General features: G+C 34.7%; 1 protein-coding gene across 9 annotated transcripts in view; it reads left to right on the top strand.

Moving 5' to 3' along the window:
* USP45 (ubiquitin specific peptidase 45) overlaps positions 1 to 21,726 on the top strand; it is a 54,083-nt gene extending 32,357 nt beyond the window's left edge. For 3 of the 9 annotated variants that reach the window (XM_020892340.2, XM_020892341.2, XM_070450061.1), the window contains exons 10-18: positions 2,338 to 2,419; positions 4,236 to 4,327; positions 5,886 to 5,942; positions 6,266 to 6,409; positions 7,689 to 8,361; positions 10,411 to 10,508; positions 13,591 to 13,677; positions 16,778 to 16,931; positions 17,486 to 21,726. In XM_020892340.2, the coding sequence (XP_020747999.1) occupies positions 2,338 to 2,419; positions 4,236 to 4,327; positions 5,886 to 5,942; positions 6,266 to 6,409; positions 7,689 to 8,361; positions 10,411 to 10,508; positions 13,591 to 13,677; positions 16,778 to 16,931; positions 17,486 to 17,616 (1,518 nt within the window). In that variant the 3' untranslated portion in view covers positions 17,617 to 21,726. Of the gene's footprint in view, positions 1 to 2,337; positions 2,420 to 4,235; positions 4,328 to 5,885; positions 5,943 to 6,265; positions 6,410 to 7,688; positions 8,362 to 10,410; positions 10,509 to 13,590; positions 13,678 to 16,777; positions 16,932 to 17,485 lie in introns of those variants that run through there. The other 6 variants (XM_070450062.1, XM_020892346.2, XM_020892343.2 and 3 more) reach the window with 6 other exon arrangements.
* The last annotated feature ends 2,408 nt before the right edge of the window (positions 21,727 to 24,134 follow it).

Raw genomic sequence — 24,134 nt, forward strand, 5'->3', positions numbered from 1 at the left:
ATTTTCTCTCTTTTATATCTCTGAGATTTATTTTTTGTCAAATACATCAGTAAAACTTTAATACAGTGGTAAATAGTAGTAGTGAATGGGGATATCGAGGGATTTGATCTTATTTTTTTCTCAGTGTATATGATGGCATATATTAATTAATGTTATTAGATCTCACTAATATCCCTGTATTAATAGAATAAAAGCCTCTTGGTCATACTATAATCTTTGTGGGTTTTTTTTTTTATTGTGCAGCTATATTCTGTTGCTGATATTTTACTTGGAATTTTTTTAAGTGATACATCTTTGTGTACACTCTTGTCAGCTTTTGGTACCAATATTATGCTTCACGAAGATAATTTGATAGTTTCCCTTTTTGTGTGCCCTGGGACATAGATTTAGTGGAGTCTTTTGTGAAATTATTAGGTCCTGGAGGTTTGTGTAGGGAATATGTAATTCAGTGACTTTAATGATATATTTTTTTTCTTCCTTGAAAGCTGGAAAATTTTCTAATTTTTTTGAATATTATGTTTTTTTTTTTTCCTGAATCTTCAGATGTAATTACCTAAGAGTTGAGCAAAGTGGTCTCTCATGATTATTTGCAATATCTTTCATTTAGGTAGTGATTCTCCATCTTTGTTATATGTGATGTTATGCTTTACATGCTTATCTTTTTTTTTCACGCTTGTCTTGATTTAGATATTTGGTGGGTTTATTTATCCCTGCTGCCCAGAAAATCAGCTTTTGATTCGTTTATTCTCTTCAATTTCTACTTTTATCCTCTTAACTCTTTCCATATACTTGTGTTCAGTTTGATGTCCTTTTCTAAATGTATAAGTTAGTTGCTTAATTCGTTTTTAATTCTTTTCAATCGATTTACATGTATAAAGCTGTTCTGAAGAGTGGAAAGTATCTTGGATTCTGACATATAGAGTTTTCTTACTCTCTGCTGCTGCTGCTGCTGAGTCGCTTCAGTCGTGTCCGACTGTGCGACCCCACGGACGGCAGCCCACCAGGCTCCCCCGTCCCTGGGATTCTCCAGGCAGGAACACTGGAGTGGGTTGCCATTTCCTTCTCCAATGCATCAAAGTGAAAAGTGAAAGTGAAGTCGCTCAGTCGTGTCTGACTCTTCGCCACCCCATGGACTGCAGCCCACCAGGCTCCTCCGTCCATGGGATTTTCCAGACAGGAGTACTGGAGTGGGTTGCCATTGCCTTGTCCGCTTACTCTCTGAGAAGATTGCAGTTTGATTTAATTTCTCCTTGGCATGATAATTTTTTAACAAAAGATTTATGTATCATTTTCATATCAAGAAATCGAAGTCAGACAGTGGTTTCACATATATGAAAACCTGTAATTAAGACTTTGCTTACTACTGTTCCCCTCACCCCACTGTTAAAATGTGAATTAGAGAAGATTAAATGTATCCACTAAGAGGGCCATGATTAGTGTAAAAGATGATAATTTATTAGCTTAAATAAATCTTTATTTTTGGAATATATGTAGTTTTATTCTGAGAGCTTTTCGTGAGGTTAGATCTTTCCTAAACCATATGTAAGAGGTATAGAACCATAAGCCTTATCATTTACTAAGAGCTGCTGATGACTTGAACACATGATTTTCATTGACAACTAAATTCAAATAAAATAACAATTAAGTTCTGGAGTTGTCTTCTTGTTGTGGATAGTATTCTGGACTTTAGTCATGTATGTGTATATATACATATGTTTATACATGCATGTGTGTGTGTATATATATATGTAAAATAATCTATATGGAGGTCATAGTGACCAGTTTAATAGCTTCTTGCGTATTACGACTTTCTTCATAGATAAGAAGTTTCATATGGTCTACTTGTTACTTTTTGTCCTGATTAAGGAGTAAACCATCGTAGGGACAGAGTGGGGGAGAGGGAGGGAGGCAGCAAGAGGTGGGGAGAGATGGGGGGCAGAAGAAAAAAGGAGAACTTATTCTATAAAAGACAGTGGGACTAGGCACCTTGCTTTTTGTTGACTGAGAAAAATACTTTAAATGTAAGAGAGAACCTGTATGTAGGAACCTTGACTTACTTGGGGGAGAATCTGGCAACACAATTATTCATGCATGGAATTTTAGAACCTGGAGTAAAGGACACATTTAACTTTCTAAAAATTCAGTCATTTTATTTTACAGACTAGGGGACTGAGATCCAATGTATGTTGCTGTTTGAAAATCCTCTTTTTAAAGTGGATGAAGCTTGAGTCGATTGTCACTGAAACCAGATTCTAGTCACAGAAACACAGAATAATGCTTTGAAAGGATACATTCTAGTATAGATTCTTAAGAAATTCTTATTGCTTTGTTTTATAGCGAATACAAGCTGGCATTCTAAAAGCATTTAACAATCCAACTACTAAAACTGCTGATGATGAAACTAGAAAAAAAGTCAAAGGTATGTTGACAGTTTCACTGTTAAAAGTTTTTCCTAGAAGAAAATATTATAAGTTTCTTTTAGTGGGGAATTGGGAGAGGAACTGAACATTATGTGAACTAATTCTCCAAAGTATTTCGAGTTTACTTATTCCTGTAGTGGCAAGATAGTCTAATGGGTCATAGAAAGAAAATGTTAAAAATCTATGTGAATTAAAAAAAAAGACAACTAATATCAAATATACAGTTTGACTGATGGCACTTAAGAGAAGTATCATGTGGGAGATTTGAAAGGTTGTTGAAAGTAGCAACGTCACTTGGGAGTTCACTTTTATCATACTGTGTCATTTTTCATTTGAAGTATGCTTATTAGGTAGTGGATTTATGAATATTGTCTAGTCTTAGCTAGACAAAATGCTCAGTGTTCCAGAGATTCCTTCAAGGAAATCATTATTTAAGAGGATACTGTTAAGTCAAATAGACATGTCTACTCCTAGTGTTGACTCTTCATCAGCCAAAATATGAGACAGAAACAATGATTAACTGATCAAAGCTGATCATTTGTAATGATCAGTATTTAAATGTAGGTTTATATCCCATGTTATTAACAATTTACTGTGTCCTATAAATATATTCTTCCTTGAGGTAGTAACTCATTTTTAGAAAATGTTTAAAAATATTATTTCTTATAAATAAATAAATTTTATTTATTTATTCTTTTCTAATTCTGTTTTTATAGCATTATATATAAAGCATGTCTGTATAAACAAATATAAATACATTAAGCTTGTATATAACAAAACTTTATGTGCAGTTGAAGGTTCAAGATTTTAAAAAATAATAGGTTCTCAAGTACACTCTGTTCTTTTGTTTTGAGATAGTGCCATCTAGTGCATGTTTAGAATAACTTCGTTTTTTCTTTCACTCCTTTTCAGTTTTGTAATCTTATTTTCAATCTCTTATACAATTTTCCTTAATGAAACATCTTAGTTAAACATAACTTCTAAATAGTTAGCATCATAATTAATAGGTATTTCTCGATATGTCCGGATAAAAATCTGCTCTGTCATTCCGTGCTTCAAGTAATGTTTTAAAATGATTTCAATTGTTTGCATGAAATTTGAGGATAGAGATCCAAAAAGGATGGAAGAGAAATTTGAAAGAGGGGTTAATAGATCTTTAAAATTTTTTAAAAATATATTTTCCTCCATGGCTTACTGTGAGAAATTTCAAACTTCCATTAGAATAGTGTGAAGCCTGTGTGCCTGTGTGCCCATAATCATGCTTAAGTTACACTTGATTCATGTTTCATCTGTTCTCCCCCAACTCCCTATTATTTTGAATCAAAGCATAGGCATCATTTTCTTCTATTTATAAATATATAATATATAAATAGAATAATTTTAACATTTTTGTGTAACAGGAGTTAAATATATAGCTAAGTTATTAATTTCCATATTAGTTCTTTATTCTTTGCAGTGTTTACTTATCTTTTACTACTCTGTTGTTTCCATAGTTATGGTCCTGGCATTTGTAGCCCTAAATCATAATCTCTTTTCCCATCCCTCTGTCTACTTCTAAGTTAGGCACAGAGGCTTTTTAAAGGGTTTATTGGGAGCAGTTGAGTGTGGTATGAATAGTGGTGATTACTCTACTTATTTTACTTCTTAAAGTTTAAGAACAGTCAGTTTGTTATTTATTTGAGACTACAGTAAAGTATATTATTAAATATGGTCCCAGGTTATTCAGATTTCTTTTGATTCAACAGAAAAAAAGCCTGTTACATTGTTAGGTTGATGGTTGCTATGTTTTTTGCATTAAAAGTGTTATTTTTACAGCATATGGAAGAGAAGGTGTGAAAATGAACTTCATAGATCGTATCTTTATTGGTGAATTAACTAGCACGGTCATGTGTGAAGAATGTGCAAATGTAGGTACTTTGGAATTCACTTCAACACGGACTAGATTATAGTCGCATTGTTTTTATTGTTTTCTTTCACATGTAATCATCAGCAGTCATTTTTATTTGTGACAGATGACTACGTACTAGTTTTTGAAAGTCTTTTAAAAATATATCCTTCACTGCTAGAAAATAAACATAATGTGTAATTTTTTAAAGTAAATGTTATCTAAATTTTCCTCTTGACACACCTGTGAAGTTCATTTAGCCTATTTTAGTATGATCCTATGTGCTAGCTACTCATTTGGATTGAAACTGAAAGAGAAACTTCTGTGAAGAAAGTAACTACATTAATATCATTATGCATTGCCCTAAGTTGTAATCCCAATGGAAATAATTCAGTGTAGTACCATAATTTAGGCTGATCTTCTTTAAAAGTTTACATTTATGTGACTTGTTGAATTTTTTTTTTAAAAAGCAGACTTGACTCATCTTTGAATTTAGTGATAATTTCATTTTGAATGCCATCTGTACTGTAACAGCTTCTTGAGGACTGTATAAGTTTTTACAGGTTTTTCAATTGCTTGGTAAGGAATAATTCTGGAACTGTATGGCATATAATAGGTTTAAACTTCTGTCCGATTTTAATCATAAAAGAGAGAGTCTTTGTATCTGTCTTCCTATTCCAGATTGTAGAGTACATTTCCTCCCTAATCTTATAAAATCAGGATTATATATTGTATCTCCTTCAAGCCTGTCATAGTGAAGCACAGAATGTGTCATCATGATATTATGGTTGACCCTTGAACAGCATGGGTTTGAATGGCATGGGTTTGAACTTCAAGGGCTCACTTACACACACCTTTTTTCAATAAATACTGCTTAAGTCATACACAATCTGCGTCTGGTTGAATCTGCGGACGCAGAATCCCAGATACGAAGTGCCAGCTGTGAAGTTGTGAAGCTCTAATTTTTGACTGTTCAGTGGGATGGGGGTCAGCATTCTTAACCCCCGCATTGTTCAATAGTCAGCTCCACTTAGGTTTCTAATATAGTCAACATAGAAGTTGATTTCTTTTTTCACAAACCATAGAGTGTCTTTTAAAATAGAATTATCCTGAAGAATCTTCAAAACACAGTCAAGTTCTCTGGCTTTTCTCATGGCTTTTTCGTAACATTTCATACTTTATTTATTTTATGGCCCCAGTTTCACCAAAAATATGCTTATACCCTCAGTTAATCAGTTTTATTAAACACAGTTTATTTTAAAAGTTACTTTAAATATTCCACATTAGTCATATTACCAGTATTATAAAATTCAACTGTGTTGCATTTACTGAAGCTTTGGAATATCTTATTTTGATTAACCATATATGTGTTGCCATGGGGTCACAAAGAGTTGGATACGACTGAGCGACTGAACAACAAATGTGTTGCTATACCCAGTTAAATCACTATTTCCTCCAGGAATGCTTTTTAACTTAAGATTTTAAGTTTCCTGGGAAGTTTGATTTCTTTAAGACTTTACAAAACTACATTGTCTACATTAGAATTCTAACTTAAGTTCTCAATGTGTTTTCTTTTTAAGATCTCCATGGTGAAAGATCCTTTTATTGATATTTCACTTCCTATAATAGAAGAAAGGGTAAGGAGAAAAACCTTAAGTCTTTTCATGAAGGACATTTATAAATTCATAACATAGGCATTTTTGAATGTATTATCAGGCATTTGAGAGTCATTACTCTTTATATACAGTAATTGAGTTTTTGCAGTGTATTTGATATTAGAGTTTGTATATATAGGGTGATATAGTTCCTAATCTCAAGGAATTTAAACCCTTATGCTTTATATTTTAAGAATTAACATTTAGGAAATTATATTTCAAGTGTTACAAATACTAAAATGTAGATGATACACAGAATTTATTTCCTAAAGAAATTTTGTATTATGTACATGCTATCTATATAGGTTTCAAAACCTGTACTTTTGGGAAGAATAAGTAAATATGGAAGTTTACAAGAGACAGATAATGGTCAGTACAGTGGCACTGTTACTGTAGAAAATACTCATCAACCCAAAGCCATCAGGAAGCATTCTTCATCTAAAGATATGGTAAGATTATATGCATTTGTGAAACATCCTGCTTTTTGAAACACTGTAGTAAGAAAAATTTTTTAAAGTATACAAAAATAGACAAAAAGGTAGAATAACCCCCATGTACCCATTTCTCAGTGTCATGATTGTCATCTCACAGCTAGTCATGTTTTATCTGTCTGTCCCACACTTTCCTCCTCCTCATCCTAGATTATTTTGAAATAAATCCCAACGTATATCTAAATGTATTTCTCTAAAAGATGCTTTTTAAAGACATAACCACTGTATCATTATTGTACCTAAAAATATTTAAAACTTAATAGGACAAACATCTAGTCATAATTTTAATTTCTGTAATTGTCTCATAAAATATTTGCTTTTGCTTTTTCAAGCATATTTGAATTTAGGATCTTAAAAAGATCTATATATTCCCATGTCTCTTAAATGTCTTTTAATCCACAGATTCCACCTTTTTTTTTCTTTGCAATTTATTTGTTGAAGACATGAGATCATTTTTTTTCAGCAGTCTTACCTTCCTACATCAATAGTGATTCATTTTGCATATTGTGGTAGTTCATTTTGCATGCAGTAATTCATCTACATGTTCTTAAGAGATGCCTCTGTTCCCTTTGTTTCCTCTCTGAGGCAGTTAGAACTAAAGGCCTAAATAGGTTTAAGTTTGACTATTTAATTTTTTGCAAGAAAACTTTTTCAAGTGATGGTATGTATTTCCATCAGGAGGTGCATATCATGTTTGATATTTCTTTACCTGTGATGTTATCAGTAATTGATGACCATTATCTGACCCACTCTTCCACCAGGGACATACGTGATTGATGAATAAAGCCATATAAATTTTAAACACATCCATTTGAATTTGCACCTTGTTAAAAAAAAAAGCAAAACTTTTTTACATGATATGATTTATACTAACTTGGTAAATTGATGTATTACCAGGTTTACTCTGTTCAAAAGTCCTTTAAGGGGCAAAACTACAGAGATTGTGCAGAGGTTTACACTTGAGACATCCCCAGCATAGTGCTGTTCCACAAAAGTCCTGTTCCCCTTCCATAAATAGGTAACCATTAAGTTGGTTCCTTGTATAAAAGTTTATTTTTAAATTAGAGCTTTTTGTTAGCATACTATTCATTGTAGTTTGGGTAGATTTAGGAAATGGATTTCAGAGGTACTAGAAATCGTATTTTAATAATTGTGAAATGTTTAAATAAGACTTACTAGCATTTATTTTCAGTAAGGTCACAAGATTCTTTTCTCTGAAAACACTATCAACTTACAGAATCAACTAATTCATGGCAGAAAATGTACAAGAAAATCATCGTCTGGAGAAGATAAACCTGCTGTCATATACCAGAGAAGTGAAAGCCTTGAGGTGAATAGAGACTCTTCATTGTTTGCAAGCACCATGAACACCGAGCCGGCTCTGACTGACAGCCCCACCGATGGCAGTGAGGAAGAAGACAGCCTTTCTGAAAGCAGTGTCGATGCTGACAGCGAGGCTTCGGAGTCTGAGAGTGCTCCGAAACAGACTTTGTTGTTGAGGTCCAGAAGCGGATACCACATGCACACAAATGGACACCCTCACTACCCGTCCAAGAGTGAACCACTCGCTAGGGAGGGCGACCGTGCTGATGAGGGAGTGGCTGAAGCTGTTTCTGAACTTCATTTGAGCAGCACAGTAATTCGAGCTAGGGATTTTGACAGAGAAAGTCAGCCACTAAATGTTTCAAATAATTTATGTTTTTCAGAGGACAAGCATATGGTGTCTCAGAGCCCCCAAAATGCTTTTCAGACCCTTTCTCAGAGCTATATAACCACTTCTAAAGAATGTTCGCTTCAGTCGTGTCTCTATCACTTTACATCTATGGAATTGCTGATGGGGAATAACAAGCTTCTGTGTGAGAACTGTACTGAGAAGAAACAGAAGTGCCAAAGGGAAGCCACTTCTGCAGGTAAATATTTAGCTTAATTTTTTTTTTTAATGTATTCATGGATTACCTGATAATCAGTGACTAGTGGGTTATAGATCCCATATGGAGGAACCTAAGAACCTGTCCACCATGCATTAGCTGCTTGGAGTCGGGAGTTGTCTTATTCATATTTGTACCTTAGCACTGAAGACAAGGACTGGGTAGGGGAAATTTTCGATAGAATTTTGTCCAGATAAATCGAAGAACAGGACATATCCATCTCTGCCTTGAAAGTGCAAATCCACATAATCTTATTTCGGGAAACTAGCTATCTGAAGTCTTTCCAGGAATAATTTCTGTAAAACTTAATTGCAAAACCAGTGAGATTAATGTCCTTCACAAAAGTCATATCATGAGATATAAATTTGAAGATTTTAAGTATTATTATATATTAATATATAATATTTATATATTACATATTATGCAATATAATTTATATTATATTTATAAATATATAATAAATATAAATATATACAATAATATATAATTATACATAATTATATATTTATATATTATGTTTATATATTATATAATATACATTTTATATTATATTATGATATATTTATTATATATTATATATATTAACTAGTATATAATATATAGTATATAATATATAATATGTATTATATTTTTTATTATATATTATAAAGCTAGCTATATATGAACTATGTTTTGTTGACAAGAGAAAAGTAGAAAAGGTTGATTTGTCAAGTAGGAAATTTTTGGTGTACCTCTAGCCTTGATTAAATGAAGAAAAAATTCTGATTCTTAATGTAGGTTTTATTATTCGGGTATAGTGAGCCTAACAGATGAGATGATTGCCACTGAAGAGGTAGTTTATTACTTAAGTGTAGCTCCCAGGAGGAGGGGATACACTAAGACATGCCACCCAGGGCCACAAGGGGAAGCACCAGGGCTGGGCAAGAGACAGAGAGAGCGGGGGGACGTGCAGGCCAGTGCCTTTATGATGGTTGCCGAGGGGAGGGATGGGTGAAGCAGGGTAGAAGGGTTTAGAAGTGAATAATTTCTGGGCTCTGAGGCATAGGGGCTGTCTCTAGTGGTCTGGTACCTGGCGCTGGTGTGAGTAGGGCAGGTGAGTAGTGACCTAGAGTATCAGAGCCCAGTAAAGGAGGTGGTTGGGTAAGGGCTTTGGAAATACATATGAAAGGCACACTTAATTTGTTTACTATCTAGGCATTAGCTAGCTCTGGAAAAGGCCCTTTCCAGTGTCAGCAAGACCCCAGATGTGAAAGCATCAGAATGAAAATATGATTAATACATTAAAATTAATGTCTAGATGGGAGAGGAAGAAATGCCAGCTTATACTAATCCAAGTTAAATATGCAATTGGCCATATTCAAATCCTAGCACAAGTCTTTTCTAACAACCTCTTGGTTTTTTATTAATTTATTTTTAATCGGAGGATAGTTGCTTTAGAATGTTCTGTCGGTTTCTGCCATACATCAACATGAATCAGACATAGATATACATATGTCCCTTGGCTCTTAAACCTCCCTCCACCTCCCACCCCATCCCATCCTTCTACATTGTCACAGAACCCCAGGTTGAGTTCCCTGCATCATAGAGCAAATTCCCACTGGCTAGCTGTTTTACATATGTAACAACCTTTTATGGAAATGTCCCATCGTTCCCATGATACGTGATCTCCTTTCACTGCAGTGAGTGATGACCCATTTTTTTCAACTGCAGGTATGTTTCTGGTGGTGTTTGACTGGAAGGCATTGACATAAGTCACATCTGGTCTACCAGCTCTCCAGCTTCCAGAGTTGTGTTGCAACTGTCAGCTCCCCTATTCTTTGTCCTCACAAGTGTGTGCCTTAAAAATTCCTTTCGTATTATTGGAGTTTTAGGATTGAGTTGAGGCTCCCAGTAATCAGAAGTCTAATTTCTTTTTTTAACATTTTCAAAAATGTGGTATTATGCTTCTGTTTAAATGTTTACTGTACTATATGGGCAATAATGTATAATATGTAATTTATAAATAAATTTATTATATTGTCTGTTATGCAGAAAAGAAAGCAGAAGGGGTTTATACTAATGCCAGGAAGCAATTGCTCATTTCTGCTGTTCCAGCTATCCTGATTCTCCATCTTAAAAGATTTCATCAGGTAAATTCTCTTTAGTAGCCCTATACATATTTTCATCCTATGTTTTGCAGAGCCCTTAGTCTTGTAAGGCTTCCCAGGTGGTACAGTGGTAAGGTATCCACCTGCTAATGCAGGAGATGCAAGAGACACGGGTTTGATCCCTAGATCAAGAAGATCCCCGGAGGAGGAAATAGCAGCCCCCTCCAGTATTCTTGCCTAGAAAATTCCATAGACAGAGGAGTCTGGCAGGCTGCAATTCATGGGTCGCAAAGAGCTGGACACAACTGAGCAACTCAGCATACACACACAAGTCTTTTACTGTCAAGGATTAGACAGTAATTTATTGAATTTAAAAATTTTCTTGTGAGATTTACCTCTTTCAGCTGATAGCTTATAAGACTTTTCTAAATAAGATTGTCTAATTCACAATATTTGAAGATTTAGCTGGTATGGTAGGAACCTCAGTGGTGTGTGTGTGTGAGAGAGAGAGAGTGTGTATAGGTTTGTGTCAGTGGAAAATAGAATTTTAAGGAACCCTTAGAAGCAGGAAAAAACAAGGTACACACAGCTTTCTGAGGTCTTATCCCAATGGAGAAGAGTGCTTGGGCTGAGTGTGTTTGGCTGGGACTAGTTGTAAAAAGGGCTACAAGGCAGACCTCATTTTTCTAGGACTCTAGTGGGAGAGAACCTATTTTTAAAAGTTTTTCTCCAGTTGGTTATACTTTAATGTCTTATCTCTCTCTCTTTTTTTTTTTTGCATTTGATAAAATGATTTTAAAGTTTCTCCAGAAGAAACTTTAATAATTAAATACTGTGGTCAGAATTGTCAGTAAATTTGAGTACAATTTAAAGTCTGTTGTTACGATACAGGATGAATCTCAAATCAGTTGGGAAGGAGGCTAGGTTATTCTCTAAAGGACTTAAGAAAGGTTTTTGAAATAAAAATTTAGAGCTTCCTTCTAGACCATAAATGTTGATATCAGTACTATTTTCAGACAGATTTTTAAAAATTGTATGAAACATTATTGAGTCTAGAAGAAAACTTCAGGAAAATTACTATCCTGATCCTTGTGTGAAGAATTTTCTAAATATAAAACCCTTGAAAGAAATCTCGAGAGATGGAAAGCTTTGATGATCTATCTGCAACATTTCAGGTGGGCCACAGATGGACTGGAAGAGATTTTTCTCTGTATCTCCATCCCTACCCACGGAAATTAGATGAAGTTCTTGATTTTCTATAGCCAACCTTAGAGAAACTCTGTGGACATGGCCATGGAAAGCGGAAGCAAATGTGTTGTGTCTCATTACAGTACATCAGAATGCTAAACGGAAGGTGTATATCTGCAGGGACTTGGTGTGAACTTGCTAGGGTCATGCCGGATTTGAGAATGATATACCACTGTTATTTTATATTTGGTACTTGCATCCCTTTTAGGAACAACCTACAGAAGGAATTCATGCCCTTACAGGGAAATTTTTATAGACGTCTAGGTCCCTTCTTGATCTCAGGCTAGATGTAATGTCTGCAAAGCCACGTTCTCATTCCCTGGAACTGTGAAATAGGGGGATCAGAATCTCTAAGCAGTGTCTCTTCTTCTAGCTTTCTTGTGTCCCTGAAAACCTATTTCCTCATATTAATTTTAGAGTTCTATATTAGAAACATCCGCAGTACCTGAGAAATCTCAACAAGATAGAGCTCTTTGTCACAAATATAGCAAGTGATTAATATTGAAAATAAATAAAGAGCTCTTAAAGATCAATAAGAAAAAGATCGAGACTCTAATAGTAAAATGGTAAAGAACATAAATTGACAGTTCATAGAAGTAAAAAATTCCAAGAAAATGTGAAAGGAAGTTCCATTCTTTCTAGCAAAGCAAATGCAAAATACAATGACAGTGAGATTCCCCTTTTAGCCTGTCCAAAATGGCAAAGATTATAACAGTGTTGATAGAAGTCTCCTCTCTTAAGGTTTAATTTTTCAACAGCAAAGTACTATTTGGGGAGGACACTTAAGCCTGACATGATCTCAGACATTGCTGTTATCAGCCGCTTTATAGATGTCACCTGATAAGAAAAAAAGGAGGCAAACAAATTGAATACAGATTAATTTTTCCTGACATATGACTTCATAATTTCATGTCTGATATCAGGTTAAGACTCCTAAAGATGACTTGAAAATACAAATCACTGGCAATATTTTGTCAAAAAATAAGTTTTGTTTTTTTTTTTCTTTAAAGAAAGATAAGAAATAGGCAATGATCTGTAGTAAGTGTTATGTAATTAGTGTGCAAATAAAAAGACTAGTCATTGAAGTAAGTCATGAAAGCTTTTCATGAAAGGTTGCATATGTATTAATTTTGTCTACCCAAACATCTCAGATTCAAGTATCTTCTTATTCTAAAAAGAGTCCATTTTTATTTTTTAGTTTCCTATCCAATATATTTGATGGTCTGTCAGGAAATTTTTATTATTAGTGCAAATATACATTTTTCAAGGTCTGCCTTTGGATACTAAAAATAGAGAAAGAAGTACAGTTTCTTACATGAGGATTCATGTTGAATTATGTAATATATAATGTTTACTTTTATTGATAAAATTATTTGAGTGTTCTGGCTTTTTTCTTTTTAATGAATGAATATCACTGGATTTTAGAACTGAAAATGACCTAATCTAACCCATTTATACCCATTTTCTGCCTTGATCTAGATAAGGTTGTCTATGTCTAGAGTCAAGTTAACTGTTAACCAGTCATTGAGTCAGGCCTGTAACACCAGACTCCTGACTCTTCAGTTGAGTACATTTTTAGGTAGTATATGTGTCAATAGCTTAGCTTTAATCACATTGAGTTTATTTTTCAGTGTTGAAATGCACAGTGAAAGTAATTATTTTCATATTGTCTGCGGTAAAAATACCCATGTAAATTAGTGATCTTTGCAATAAGTCTATGAAACCTAATTGAGAACTTGATCACCTATCAGTTTTGGATTGTTGATGTTTTAATAGCTATGAAGAGATGAACTTTTTGGATTTCTCTTTTGGTTTTAATTAAAATTAACAAACCCAATGATCTATAAATTAAGTTTGTGACAATGTTTTTTTTTAGGCTGGTTTGGGTCTTCGCAAAGTAAACAGACATGTAGATTTTCCACTTATGCTTGACTTGGCGCCATTCTGTTCCGCTACTTGTAAGGTATAGTATATTATTAAGATATTTAATTGTCTTGCAAATAATATGCTTTAGAATATCCTATGTACTGTTTATTAGACCATGTCTTTCTCCCTTCCTCCTACCCTCTGTCTCTCTTGTCCCCTTCCTCCCTTTCTTCTTCCATCCAACATTTAACACACTGAATATGACTTTTGTCCTTTGGGAGACAGAATAAGTTGAAGAAATGCATAAAGCATGAGTGAGGCATGATGTTCATGATCACAGCTGCTTGTAAATGCTGCTAGAGTCAGATAGTTGCTGAGAGAAATAAACAGGTTTTGTGCCCTCTCCTATTCCTTGTGAATGACGTGCTTAACTGGCAGTAGTTTTAGCATTTGAAGAGTTTTCTTCCCTTTTGGAAACCAATGTACTAGTGCATTGTCTTTCATGCCATTTCATGTACGTAACTGAGACTAGTGTGCTTGCCAACTGAGTACAAATTTAAAATTACTAATACTTTAATAATCAGACATAGAAAGCAAGCTGGTTTATAATTGCTTGTGCTTATCTGTGAGAACTAACTGTAGGTGAAATTGATGACTTTGCTTTCCGTGTGGAAACCACACAGTTCTGGGGTAACTCACATATTGTCCAGCTCGCCATTTCTGGTTAGCAGTCTAGGTTTTGTGGTACGTAAACTTATTGAACTTAATATTCTCAATACATTGATCAATCAAGACAAAAATATCTTAAATGCAGTTTTGCAGTGAATCCAGTTCATCTACTGTGGAATAACCAGCACTTTCTGCCAGTTGTTTACATTCAGTATTCATAGAATTTGATATATTCATAGAATTTAATAATGTGGCAAATTAACCTCTCGCCCCCAGACCCTACATATATGGCCAGTCCTGCCCCGTCCACATATTCATCTATCTCTTCCTTTTATATTAATTTTTTTTCTTACACTATTTTGAAGCAAGTATCAGATATCCTTTCATTCATAAATCTTTTCCTCTGTGTGTCTCTAAAAGATAAGAATTACCACCCCCCTTTTAAACATAACCACAATACCACTTTCACGCTAAAAGAATTAGCAGTACTTTTTATATCTGCTGGGCTTCCCTGGCGGCTCAGATGGTAAAGAGTCTGCATGCAGTGCGGGAGACCCGGGGTCAAACCCTGGGTCGGGAAGATCCCCTGGAGAACAAAATGGCAATCCACTCCAGTATCCTTGCCTGGAAAAATCCCATGGACAGAGGAGCCTGGCAGGCTACAGTCCATGGGGTCACAGAGTCGGACATGACTGAGGGACTTCACTTCCACTTTCTATCTTCTAGCATACATATTTCCAATTGTCTAATAAATTCTTGAGATGAATTATATCCACGTAAGGGCTACATGTCATGATTGAAAAATACCTCTCAATATATAGTTTCCCTCTCCCATCTCTGCTCCTTGCAATTTATTTGTTGAAGAAACTGGATCATCTTTCTGGTAGTTTCCTAGAGCTTGGATTTTGGTGATTATTCCTTTATCCTCTTGATTTCCTACAAATAGGTAGTTGGCTCAAGAGAAGCTTGAATGGATCCTCACCCCACCCCACCACTCCCACCCCAACCCCTGATAAGGCTGTTTCATAGGGAGTGTTCTGTTCTTTCATCAGGTGGCACATAATGCCACTTACTTTCCTGTGATGTTAGCAACCAGTGTTGCTCAATGAGTTCATTAACAATTACAGAATGGTGGTATCCTGTTACTCTTTCTTCATTTATTTACTGGAATACTTCTATATAAAGAGAAATTCCTTTCATCTCTTTAGTTATTTTACATTATAGTTCTTTTAGAAAAGGCAAGATAAATGCTCAATTCTTTCTCCGTCCCCCTTTTAAACGAGTTTTCAGAATAATGAATTTACTATCATTCTCAGACTGTGATCAGTAAATTTATCATTATGAATTCATGGATTTCAACACACTAAATATGTTTCCATTTACTGCACTCTTCTTTTAATTCATAGTTAACACGTCTGGTGGGTCCATTGCTGGCCACTGAGAGCCTCTTCAGGCTGGCTCCTGGGTTCTTTTGACATGACCCCTGTGGTTGCTTACAGAGTGATTATGCTACCAACTGGATGTTCATTTGCTTTATTTTTAAATTTTCATTTTTAGGGATTGTTACTTAAATTTGTTTGTTGTTTAATAATTACATAAGTATTTATGTAGTTCTAAAGTCAAATGTGTAAATCAAGGTAAATTCAAACAACTGTAGGTTTTCTCCATGTTTGTTCTACCTGTTTCTTTCCTTCCTTTAGAGATAATCATTTCTTCAAATTATTATTTATTCATCTATAATTTTTAAAAAATAAACAAATAAGTGCATATCTATTATATATATATATATCTCACCTCTTTAATAATTATAGCTTACAAGATGTATCCTTTTTTCTACCGTATTAACACTGTGTCCTGGAGAGTATTTCATAGCAGTGTTTAGAGATAATCTGCACTCTGTTTTTCAAGCAGCATAATACTCTATTCTATGGATGCATTATAGTTTATTCAAGCCGTCCCCAATTTATGCACTTTTGAGTCTACAGTTTCTTGGTTTCACAAATAATCCTGCAATCACTTGTCTGGTGCATGTGTTTTTACATATTGCTCATGGTACCTATGAGATAAAGTCCTAGAAAAGGGATTGATAAATCCAAGAGTAATGCACATGTAGCTTAGCTAAATAACATGAAATTTTTCTGAATAGAGCTACTCTTTTGCATTCCCATATGTGAGCACTCTTTTTCCTGACCGCCCAGGCAACAGAAAAAAGGTCAAGTTTTTACATTTCACTTTCACTTTTCACTTTCATGCGCTGAATAAGGCAATGGCAACCCACTCCAGTGTTCTTGCCTGGAGAATCCCGGGGTCGGGGGAGCCTGGTGGGCTGCCGTCTATGGGGTCACACAGAGTCGGACACGACTGAAGTGACTTAGCAGCAGCAGCAGCCTATGGGCAAGTACCCCAGTGTAATGTTAATTGCTCTTATTTTAAGTAGGATGTGCATTTGATTTAATTTCCCTTATAATAAGATTTCACTAAATATTACTAATTTTTTGTCTTGTATTGTTTTTTTCTTTGTCTAAAAGAATGTCAGTGTAGGAGGTAAAGTTCTCTATGGTCTCTATGGCGTAGTGGAGCATAGTGGCTCAATGAGAGGAGGCCACTACACCGCTTACGTGAAAGTGAGAACACCCTCCAGGAAATTACTGGAACACATCACTGGAAAGAAAAATGTACCTGGTATGCCACCCTGAGTTTGTTTTATTCTTAAAAACAAATTAATTTATTCTTTTTCTGGAAGAAGTAAGTTTTTTCATGGATACTTCATGTGGATTCACTTTAAGTGAGAAATACCTTAAAGAGTACCTAGATAATCTTAAATATCATAAAACTACCCTTCACATCATGTGAAATGGCACCCAGTTTTTCAAGGTGTTAAGTCATCGTGTATTGCAGTGGAATAACATTTTATTTAACAGTATCAGTAGTTTTTGAAGATATACCAGGTCCTCAGAATAGAGCTGGAGTTAAAAATTTGCTTTAGTCATCTATGTATTTCTTTCTTTCTCTTTTAGTGTAAATGTAGTTTTCTTTAAATAAGGCTATCTAGTATTTTACTAGATATTTAAATGCTCTTAATATTAATGCTTTGAAAGAGTTCATTTTGGAAGATGTTTAACCCCAAACAGCCTTACTCAATAAAGTCTAACATTAGATGCATATAGTTAATGATAACTTACTTGTAAAGTCAGAACATACTTATTGTAAAATTATACTTCTTTTTGTTTTGTTAGGTTTGAAAGAACCTGATAGCGAATCAGCAAGCCAGTGGGTCCATGTTAGTGACACTTATGTGCAGGTGGTTCCAGAATCAAGAGCACTTAGTGCACAAGCATACCTTCTTTTTTATGAAAGAATATTATAATTATCTGTTAATTAGTAGTGATAATGATTATTTAGGTCACTTTTATTTAAATGCTGCAGTGTTAACCACAATATGCAATGTGCCTTTGTAGTCTTTTCTGTAGGAATAGCATGTCCCTCAAATGTTCCTGAACATTGTTACCGTTTTGGTGAATCCTTTTAAAGTAAATTTTAAAGTAAATGTTTTCAGGGGCTTCCCCAGTGCTTCAGTGGTTAAGACTCAGCTTCCACTGCAGGGTTGGGCCCCTGGGTAAAGAACTTAAGATTCTGCATACCTTGTGGAGTGCAGCCAAAAACAAAACTAAAGTAAAACAAAACTAAATGCTTTCAAACTTATATCCTTAAAATAAACATAAGCACATGTTTTTAAAAACGTATTTGTCCTGGAAAAAAATAACAGAATTCACAACAGTTAACTCCTTTATAATGTGACTTACTGCAGGCATTCAGAAATGGCTAAGTCAAATCGTTCCTTAGACAGTGTTTCCCAAATGTGAGTCACGTACCACTTTTCTGTTTTCATGTGTGTGTGTGTGTGTATATTATATATGTGTGTATATATATCTCCTGTGCCATTGTTTATTATTCTTAACCTTATTTTTTAGCTTTTTTAAACAATAGTCTTATTTTGATCATATTCTGCATTTTATGTGCTAGTTATATTTTTTTCTAATAAGTATTAAAATAAATGTGTAAATTAAAGAAAGGTTGTTCACTCATGCAGCACTGCACCTAGAAGCATCTCAGGGCTACCCAGCAGCACATTGCCCGGCTGTGTGGGAAGCACAGCTGTAACATGCTCTGTGCTGTGCCTAGTCACTCAGTCGAGTCCAGCTCTTTGTGAACCCGAGCTGTAGCCCGCCAGGCCCCTCGGTCCATAGGGACTCTCCAGGCAAGAATATTGGAGTGGGTTGCCATGCCCTCCTCCAGAGGATCTTCCCAACCTTGGGATGGAACCCAGGTCTCTCGCATTGCAGGCGGATTTCTTTACTGTCTGAGCCACAGGGAAGCCCAAGAAGACAGAGTGAGTAGCCCAACCCTTCTCCAGGGGCTCTCCCTGACCCAGGAATGGAACCAGGGTCTCCTGCATTGCAAGGGATTCCTTACCAGCTGAGCTATCAGGGAAAGAAGCCCTTTTTGTAACATGTATTTACACAGTTGGCATAGTGACTTTATCATTTTTTATATGACTCAACCATATAAAAAAGTACCACTGTAACTTCAGTAATAGGGATTTACAAATAACATTGATTAGCTTATTGCTTTGAGGTTTTGAGAACTAGAAAAATACTAAAATATTTTATCAATATACTATTTTCAGCCTATTCATGGTAGAGTTGAGAATAATTTACAGGTGATTAACCAAGATCAAAATGTATTTATAGATAATTGTTACATGCAGAATTGGTAAATAGAAGTTGTTAATCCATATGAGACCATAGGATACTTTTGAAATGTAAATTAACAAATCATATTTGTAAATGATAGAGAATTATATTCTTATACTTAACAGGAAAATATAATGCATTTTCTAGTTCTGTAGAGCAATAAATATTAATCATGATTTTGGGGTTTTGAGATCACTTTTTGCCTTTACTAAGCATCATTAGAAAGTTCAACTAGGTTTTGTTTTTATTTTAATGGACCATTAAGTTGATATTTCTGATTTTCTTTTAAAATAATTAATAGCAAAATGATGGTATTTCCCCCCACTCCTAGAAAACAAATTATTAAGCTGTCAAAACTTGCCATGAAAATATTACTATTCCTTAGGCTTAAATGTTTAAAAAATGACTACTTTGGTGTTACATTATTAAATAAAAACACATAACTGCATGGTTCAAGCATCCTCATCATTTGTGCTCACGAATGATAGTACAGGCAGGTGCTGGATAAGTGCCTGGCCCTAGTTCATTCTCCTCTTCTTAAGGAAGTGGCTATAAGATAATGTATGGAAATATTTAACCAAGATTCTGACCCTTCTTAATATTTAAGTGTATATAATATCAAGGTTATTAGTACTGCCTTTTGCTATATGGATGAATGGAATTGTGATTAGTGTTAAAGACGATAATATATGAAATTCAGAGCCTTAAAAAGTCATTGCATAAACTATTTTTAAGCTGTCAAAATTTCAGTAGTAGTGATCTCCTTGATTTTTAACAGTGAAACGATGGAAAAATATAACTTTATATAAGTTAACCTGTAAACTCAGGTTGTATCCTGTAAAAGGTAAACAGTGTTTAAAGGTTTTTTCTTTAACTTTAATCCATTAATATTGAAGACTTCAGCACCAGAGCAGAGAAATTTTTTGGAAAACTATTAGTTAAATCGCTTTATTCAAGTCAGCCATCTTTTACCAAAATGTAATTGTCACTCCCCCAAATGTAAATGTTAAGTTGCCTCATTTTTTTCCTAGAAAAGTACCATTAAGAGGCATGCACATTTCATTGGATGTCACCTGCTTCTTATTTCATTGATAGGTAGATGGATAGATGAAAAAGAGAAGGAAAGAAACAGGGAAAGGAAAGAAAAGAAGAAAGAAGGGGAAGAAATGAACATTCTTTTCTGTTTCCTCTTGGCTTACCCATTACACAGTTAAGTAGAGATGGTGAATAATCCCTGAGGACAAGCATCAGGGAAAGTGCCTAGTTCCTTTTTTCATTGATAGGATGCTAGGACATGAACTAGGGCTATATTTGTTAATTAGGAGATCTATTAAACTTTATTCTGAACACCAGTTAAGAGTGACTTTTCATTGAGTGATACATTGTAGCTTCAGAACATTAACTCAGTACTCAATTACTACAGTAGTTTTTATGCTTAACTTCATGTTTATTCATTAAGTATATATTTTATTTAACATCAGCCCGGAGTCAGGCACTGCACTGGCACTATTTTAACATGTTTTCAAATGAGGCCTGTGTGAATTTTAGACATTATTCCAGAAGTAATAAGAAACTTTTATTTTCATTTCCACAGTGTAAATGAGTTAATTTTGAAATTTGTTTTTTTTTTTTTAATGGCCTGAAGTTTATGAGAGCTTTGCTTTTCCAGGTCTGCTAGTAATGGAATAAATTTAATTTTGAGATCTAAGAATTGACTAAAAATAGCTTTTGTAATAGAGGAAGTATGTTAAGTTACACATGGATCTACATTTAAATTTTTGCTTTTATTTTGAATATTTCTAAAGCACATTTGCAGGGGTATTAAATTGTGAAACTAATTTAGTAACAGTAGCTTTCAGATGACCTCAGGAAATAGTTTGAATCAGTGAGAATGTTTACAGATCCTCAAAACAACTACCATAGTGTTTGGCCAGATGAATTTAAGAAGTAAGATGAGAGTTTAGCTTTATTTAGAAACTGGCTTACAGTGTATATATAACCTCGGTTTTCCCTTGTTATTCCATATTAAAATGATAAATTTTTGACTATATATAAATTATGTGAATATTTTTGACATAACCAGAGTATGTTTATATTTAAGATTTTGTCATGTAATGTTTTTAAAACTGATGTAAAGACCACCGTTTTGAATGGCCATGGAGAGTGGTGTCAGTTCTAAGAGTAGGTGATACCTGTTTTCTTACTGTAAATATGCCAACAAAGCTATTTTACTATGATATATTTAAGAGCTCTTAGTTTGCATGTGTGACTTTAGTCAATGATTTTATATGGCATCTGAATAAAATTTCCTGAGGATTAAGCTGTGAAATGTATCAACTTCATCTTATTTTTGAGGTATAAAATAGTATCTTGCCTACTTTTATTAAATTCATCCTCATAATTTGTCTGCATGTTACCTGAAGAAATAAGGCTAAGTCAGATGTATACAATAAATGTGATTCTTTATTATCTATTGCATTAAGAAAGACTATTTTTAGATATTTAAAATGTTCTGGTTCATGTAGAAATGCATCAATTCAAATCTATTTAAAAGATAGATAACTATATTTTTAATTTTAAGCAATAATGATTATATATCATTCCTACTATTTTATCTTTTTCCACAGTGTTTTTGGAAAATAGCAATGTAACTTATGGAACATTATTTTGATTTTACTATATAAACATGCAAAATAAATATTAAATTCATATTTATGTTTCAAGACTGGTCCTGGAGTCTTTTCAATGCACATTATTGACAGAATATTTTGTGTATCAACACTGTATCAGCTTACTTAGCTATATTTAAAATATCCTTCATATTTTCAGAAGTTTATTATTTCAAAATAAAATATCTCACGGGCCTCTTTCATTTTGATTGCAGTATGTAACAAGGGTGAGCCTTCATCCTTTCAAATGTTTCTCAAACTGTTTGAGTTATTTAGGCAGAATAATTCATTAGGAAATATTTTGCCTGCCTTTTTTCATTTAACTGTTTTTAGGACACGAAGCTCTTTGAGATTATATTGAATGTTATAGACCATCCTTCATAAGTATTGAATATCTGCTGTGTGGTACGCATTGGGGATACAGTACTGACCACTCCAAAAAGTGAGGAAATGGACATTCTAAGGAGTGTAAATTAAGGAAAAGATATTTCAAATGTTAAATGATACAGAGAAAAATCAAGCAGCATTAGCCACAGAGCCATATGGGAATTAAGTTCCATGAGATAAAGGATGTTTTAGGGATAAAAGATGGATGGTATTAGTCCTGATAGTCCCAAAGAGAAGCTATCAATGTTGGAGGAAGTGGAAGGTCTTAATTCTTGGGCTGTTTCTGCACTCCTGCTGATGGCAACAGAGAGGCTAGGAAGGGAAATTTTGACATTTATATTTTCTTAGAAAAATATGTGCCCCAGATTTTTGTATGTAATTTCAGAGGTTCGTGGACCTTGTGAAGCCATTTAAAAACCATTTTGTTATATGAGATGTTTAATTAATTAAACATTGGCTGTGCCACATGGCTTGTGGGATCTTAGTCTCCAGGGATTGAACCAACCTCCTCAGCAGTGAAAGTGTGAAGTCCTCACCATGGCACCACCAGGGAATTCCCTGAAGCCATTTTCATACATTTTTAAAGTTGTACTCAAGCAGAAATATCTAAACTGTCTGCATCCCCATATGTATTAGAACAGGCTAGGTTATGCTGTAGTAACAATGACTTATCACATTAAAAGTTTATTTCTAACTTAATAAATCCAGGTGCACTGAGGAAAAAAATAGTTTATTTTTTCCTCACCCAAAGTCCACTGAGAATCTAGACAATCTGCAGAAGCAACTGTTTGTCAGCTGGTGACTATCACCCTCACTCGCTGCGTTCTGGCTCTGTCATTTGAACACCAGGCCTCTTCACTGCGGCAGAGGAAGAGAACACCAAATCTCTTGGACAAGCAATTAAATTCTTCACTTTCGATGTGTTTCACACACCCCGGTGACCAGAAGTAGTCACACAGCCCTGTCTGAGTGCAAGGAAGAATGGGTAGAAAAGAGTGAAGTCTCCCAGGGCTCTGAAGAAAAGGCGAATGGGCTTGTGAGTGCACTAGAGGTCTCTCAGAATCTGCCCTCTGGTCACCAAATACTCAGCTCTTGTTTCTGCATGTGGAGCACAGTGACTGTCTTCTCAAGAGATAAGCCCCAGAGTACCATCTACTTTTCCAAAACCAGGCTCTTTGAAAGTGCTATGTCAGGTCTGAATGCTGCTCCCACTGGTCAGGCTGGAGACCCAGGAAACGAGTATGTTCTGTTATCCTCACACTTACTGTACAGTGGTGAAGCCAGTGGAACTGTTACCACAATAAACATCCGCGTTCAGAAAGGGGAGGAAGAGTGGAGACTTGTCATTACCCTGGGTATGGGAAATGTTCATTATCAGCCCTTTCCCCTATTCTCTTAAGAATTCCCTTCTCCATTGTTCTCTGTGACTCAGACGTCACTGTTTGGTTACATTTGAATGGCTATTGAGGAGTATGACATCTTTGGAAGTTGCACAGCTTTTTTTCGCGTCTTTTCCTAGATATTTGGGAGCTGAAGTTTTAAAGTTTGGAATAGTCACAAATTCTGTTAGCTAAGGCTTTTGGTTTCTTTTTTCACTACAACTCTTAAAAGTTTAGTAAAACCTCTTTGTTCCTGGTCAGATTTACATGCCAATACCACTTTTTTTTTTTTAAGACAAGTAGTTCTTGGGTTGGGTGTATTTCTTTGATTTCCTACCTCCATACATCTCTCCTGACGTTACGGCAGGTACCTTCTGTCTATAAGCTTTGATGGGAGAGCCATCCTCTTAACCACATTTTCATCCTTTGATTATTTTTTTCCCCAAGTGAGAAAAAAAATTAGATTACCCTAATTAATTGAAAAATTAATTGAAAAATTCCAAATAACTATGATGTTTACAGCCTTAGGTATGATCTTTGCTGCAAGGCTGAGTTTTAACGATCCCTTGTCATTTAACAGGCTTTCTAATGTTTATCTCCTACTGCTTGGAGTTGAAAATCACAAATATATGAGGCTCAAATTCTGGTTGCCCCTGTTCCCTCATTTCAGCTTTACAAATTAACCATTGCTCTCTG

This window comes from Odocoileus virginianus, chromosome 19 (genome assembly GCF_023699985.2).
Source record: "Odocoileus virginianus isolate 20LAN1187 ecotype Illinois chromosome 19, Ovbor_1.2, whole genome shotgun sequence".
Lineage (NCBI taxonomy): Eukaryota > Metazoa > Chordata > Mammalia > Artiodactyla > Cervidae > Odocoileus > Odocoileus virginianus.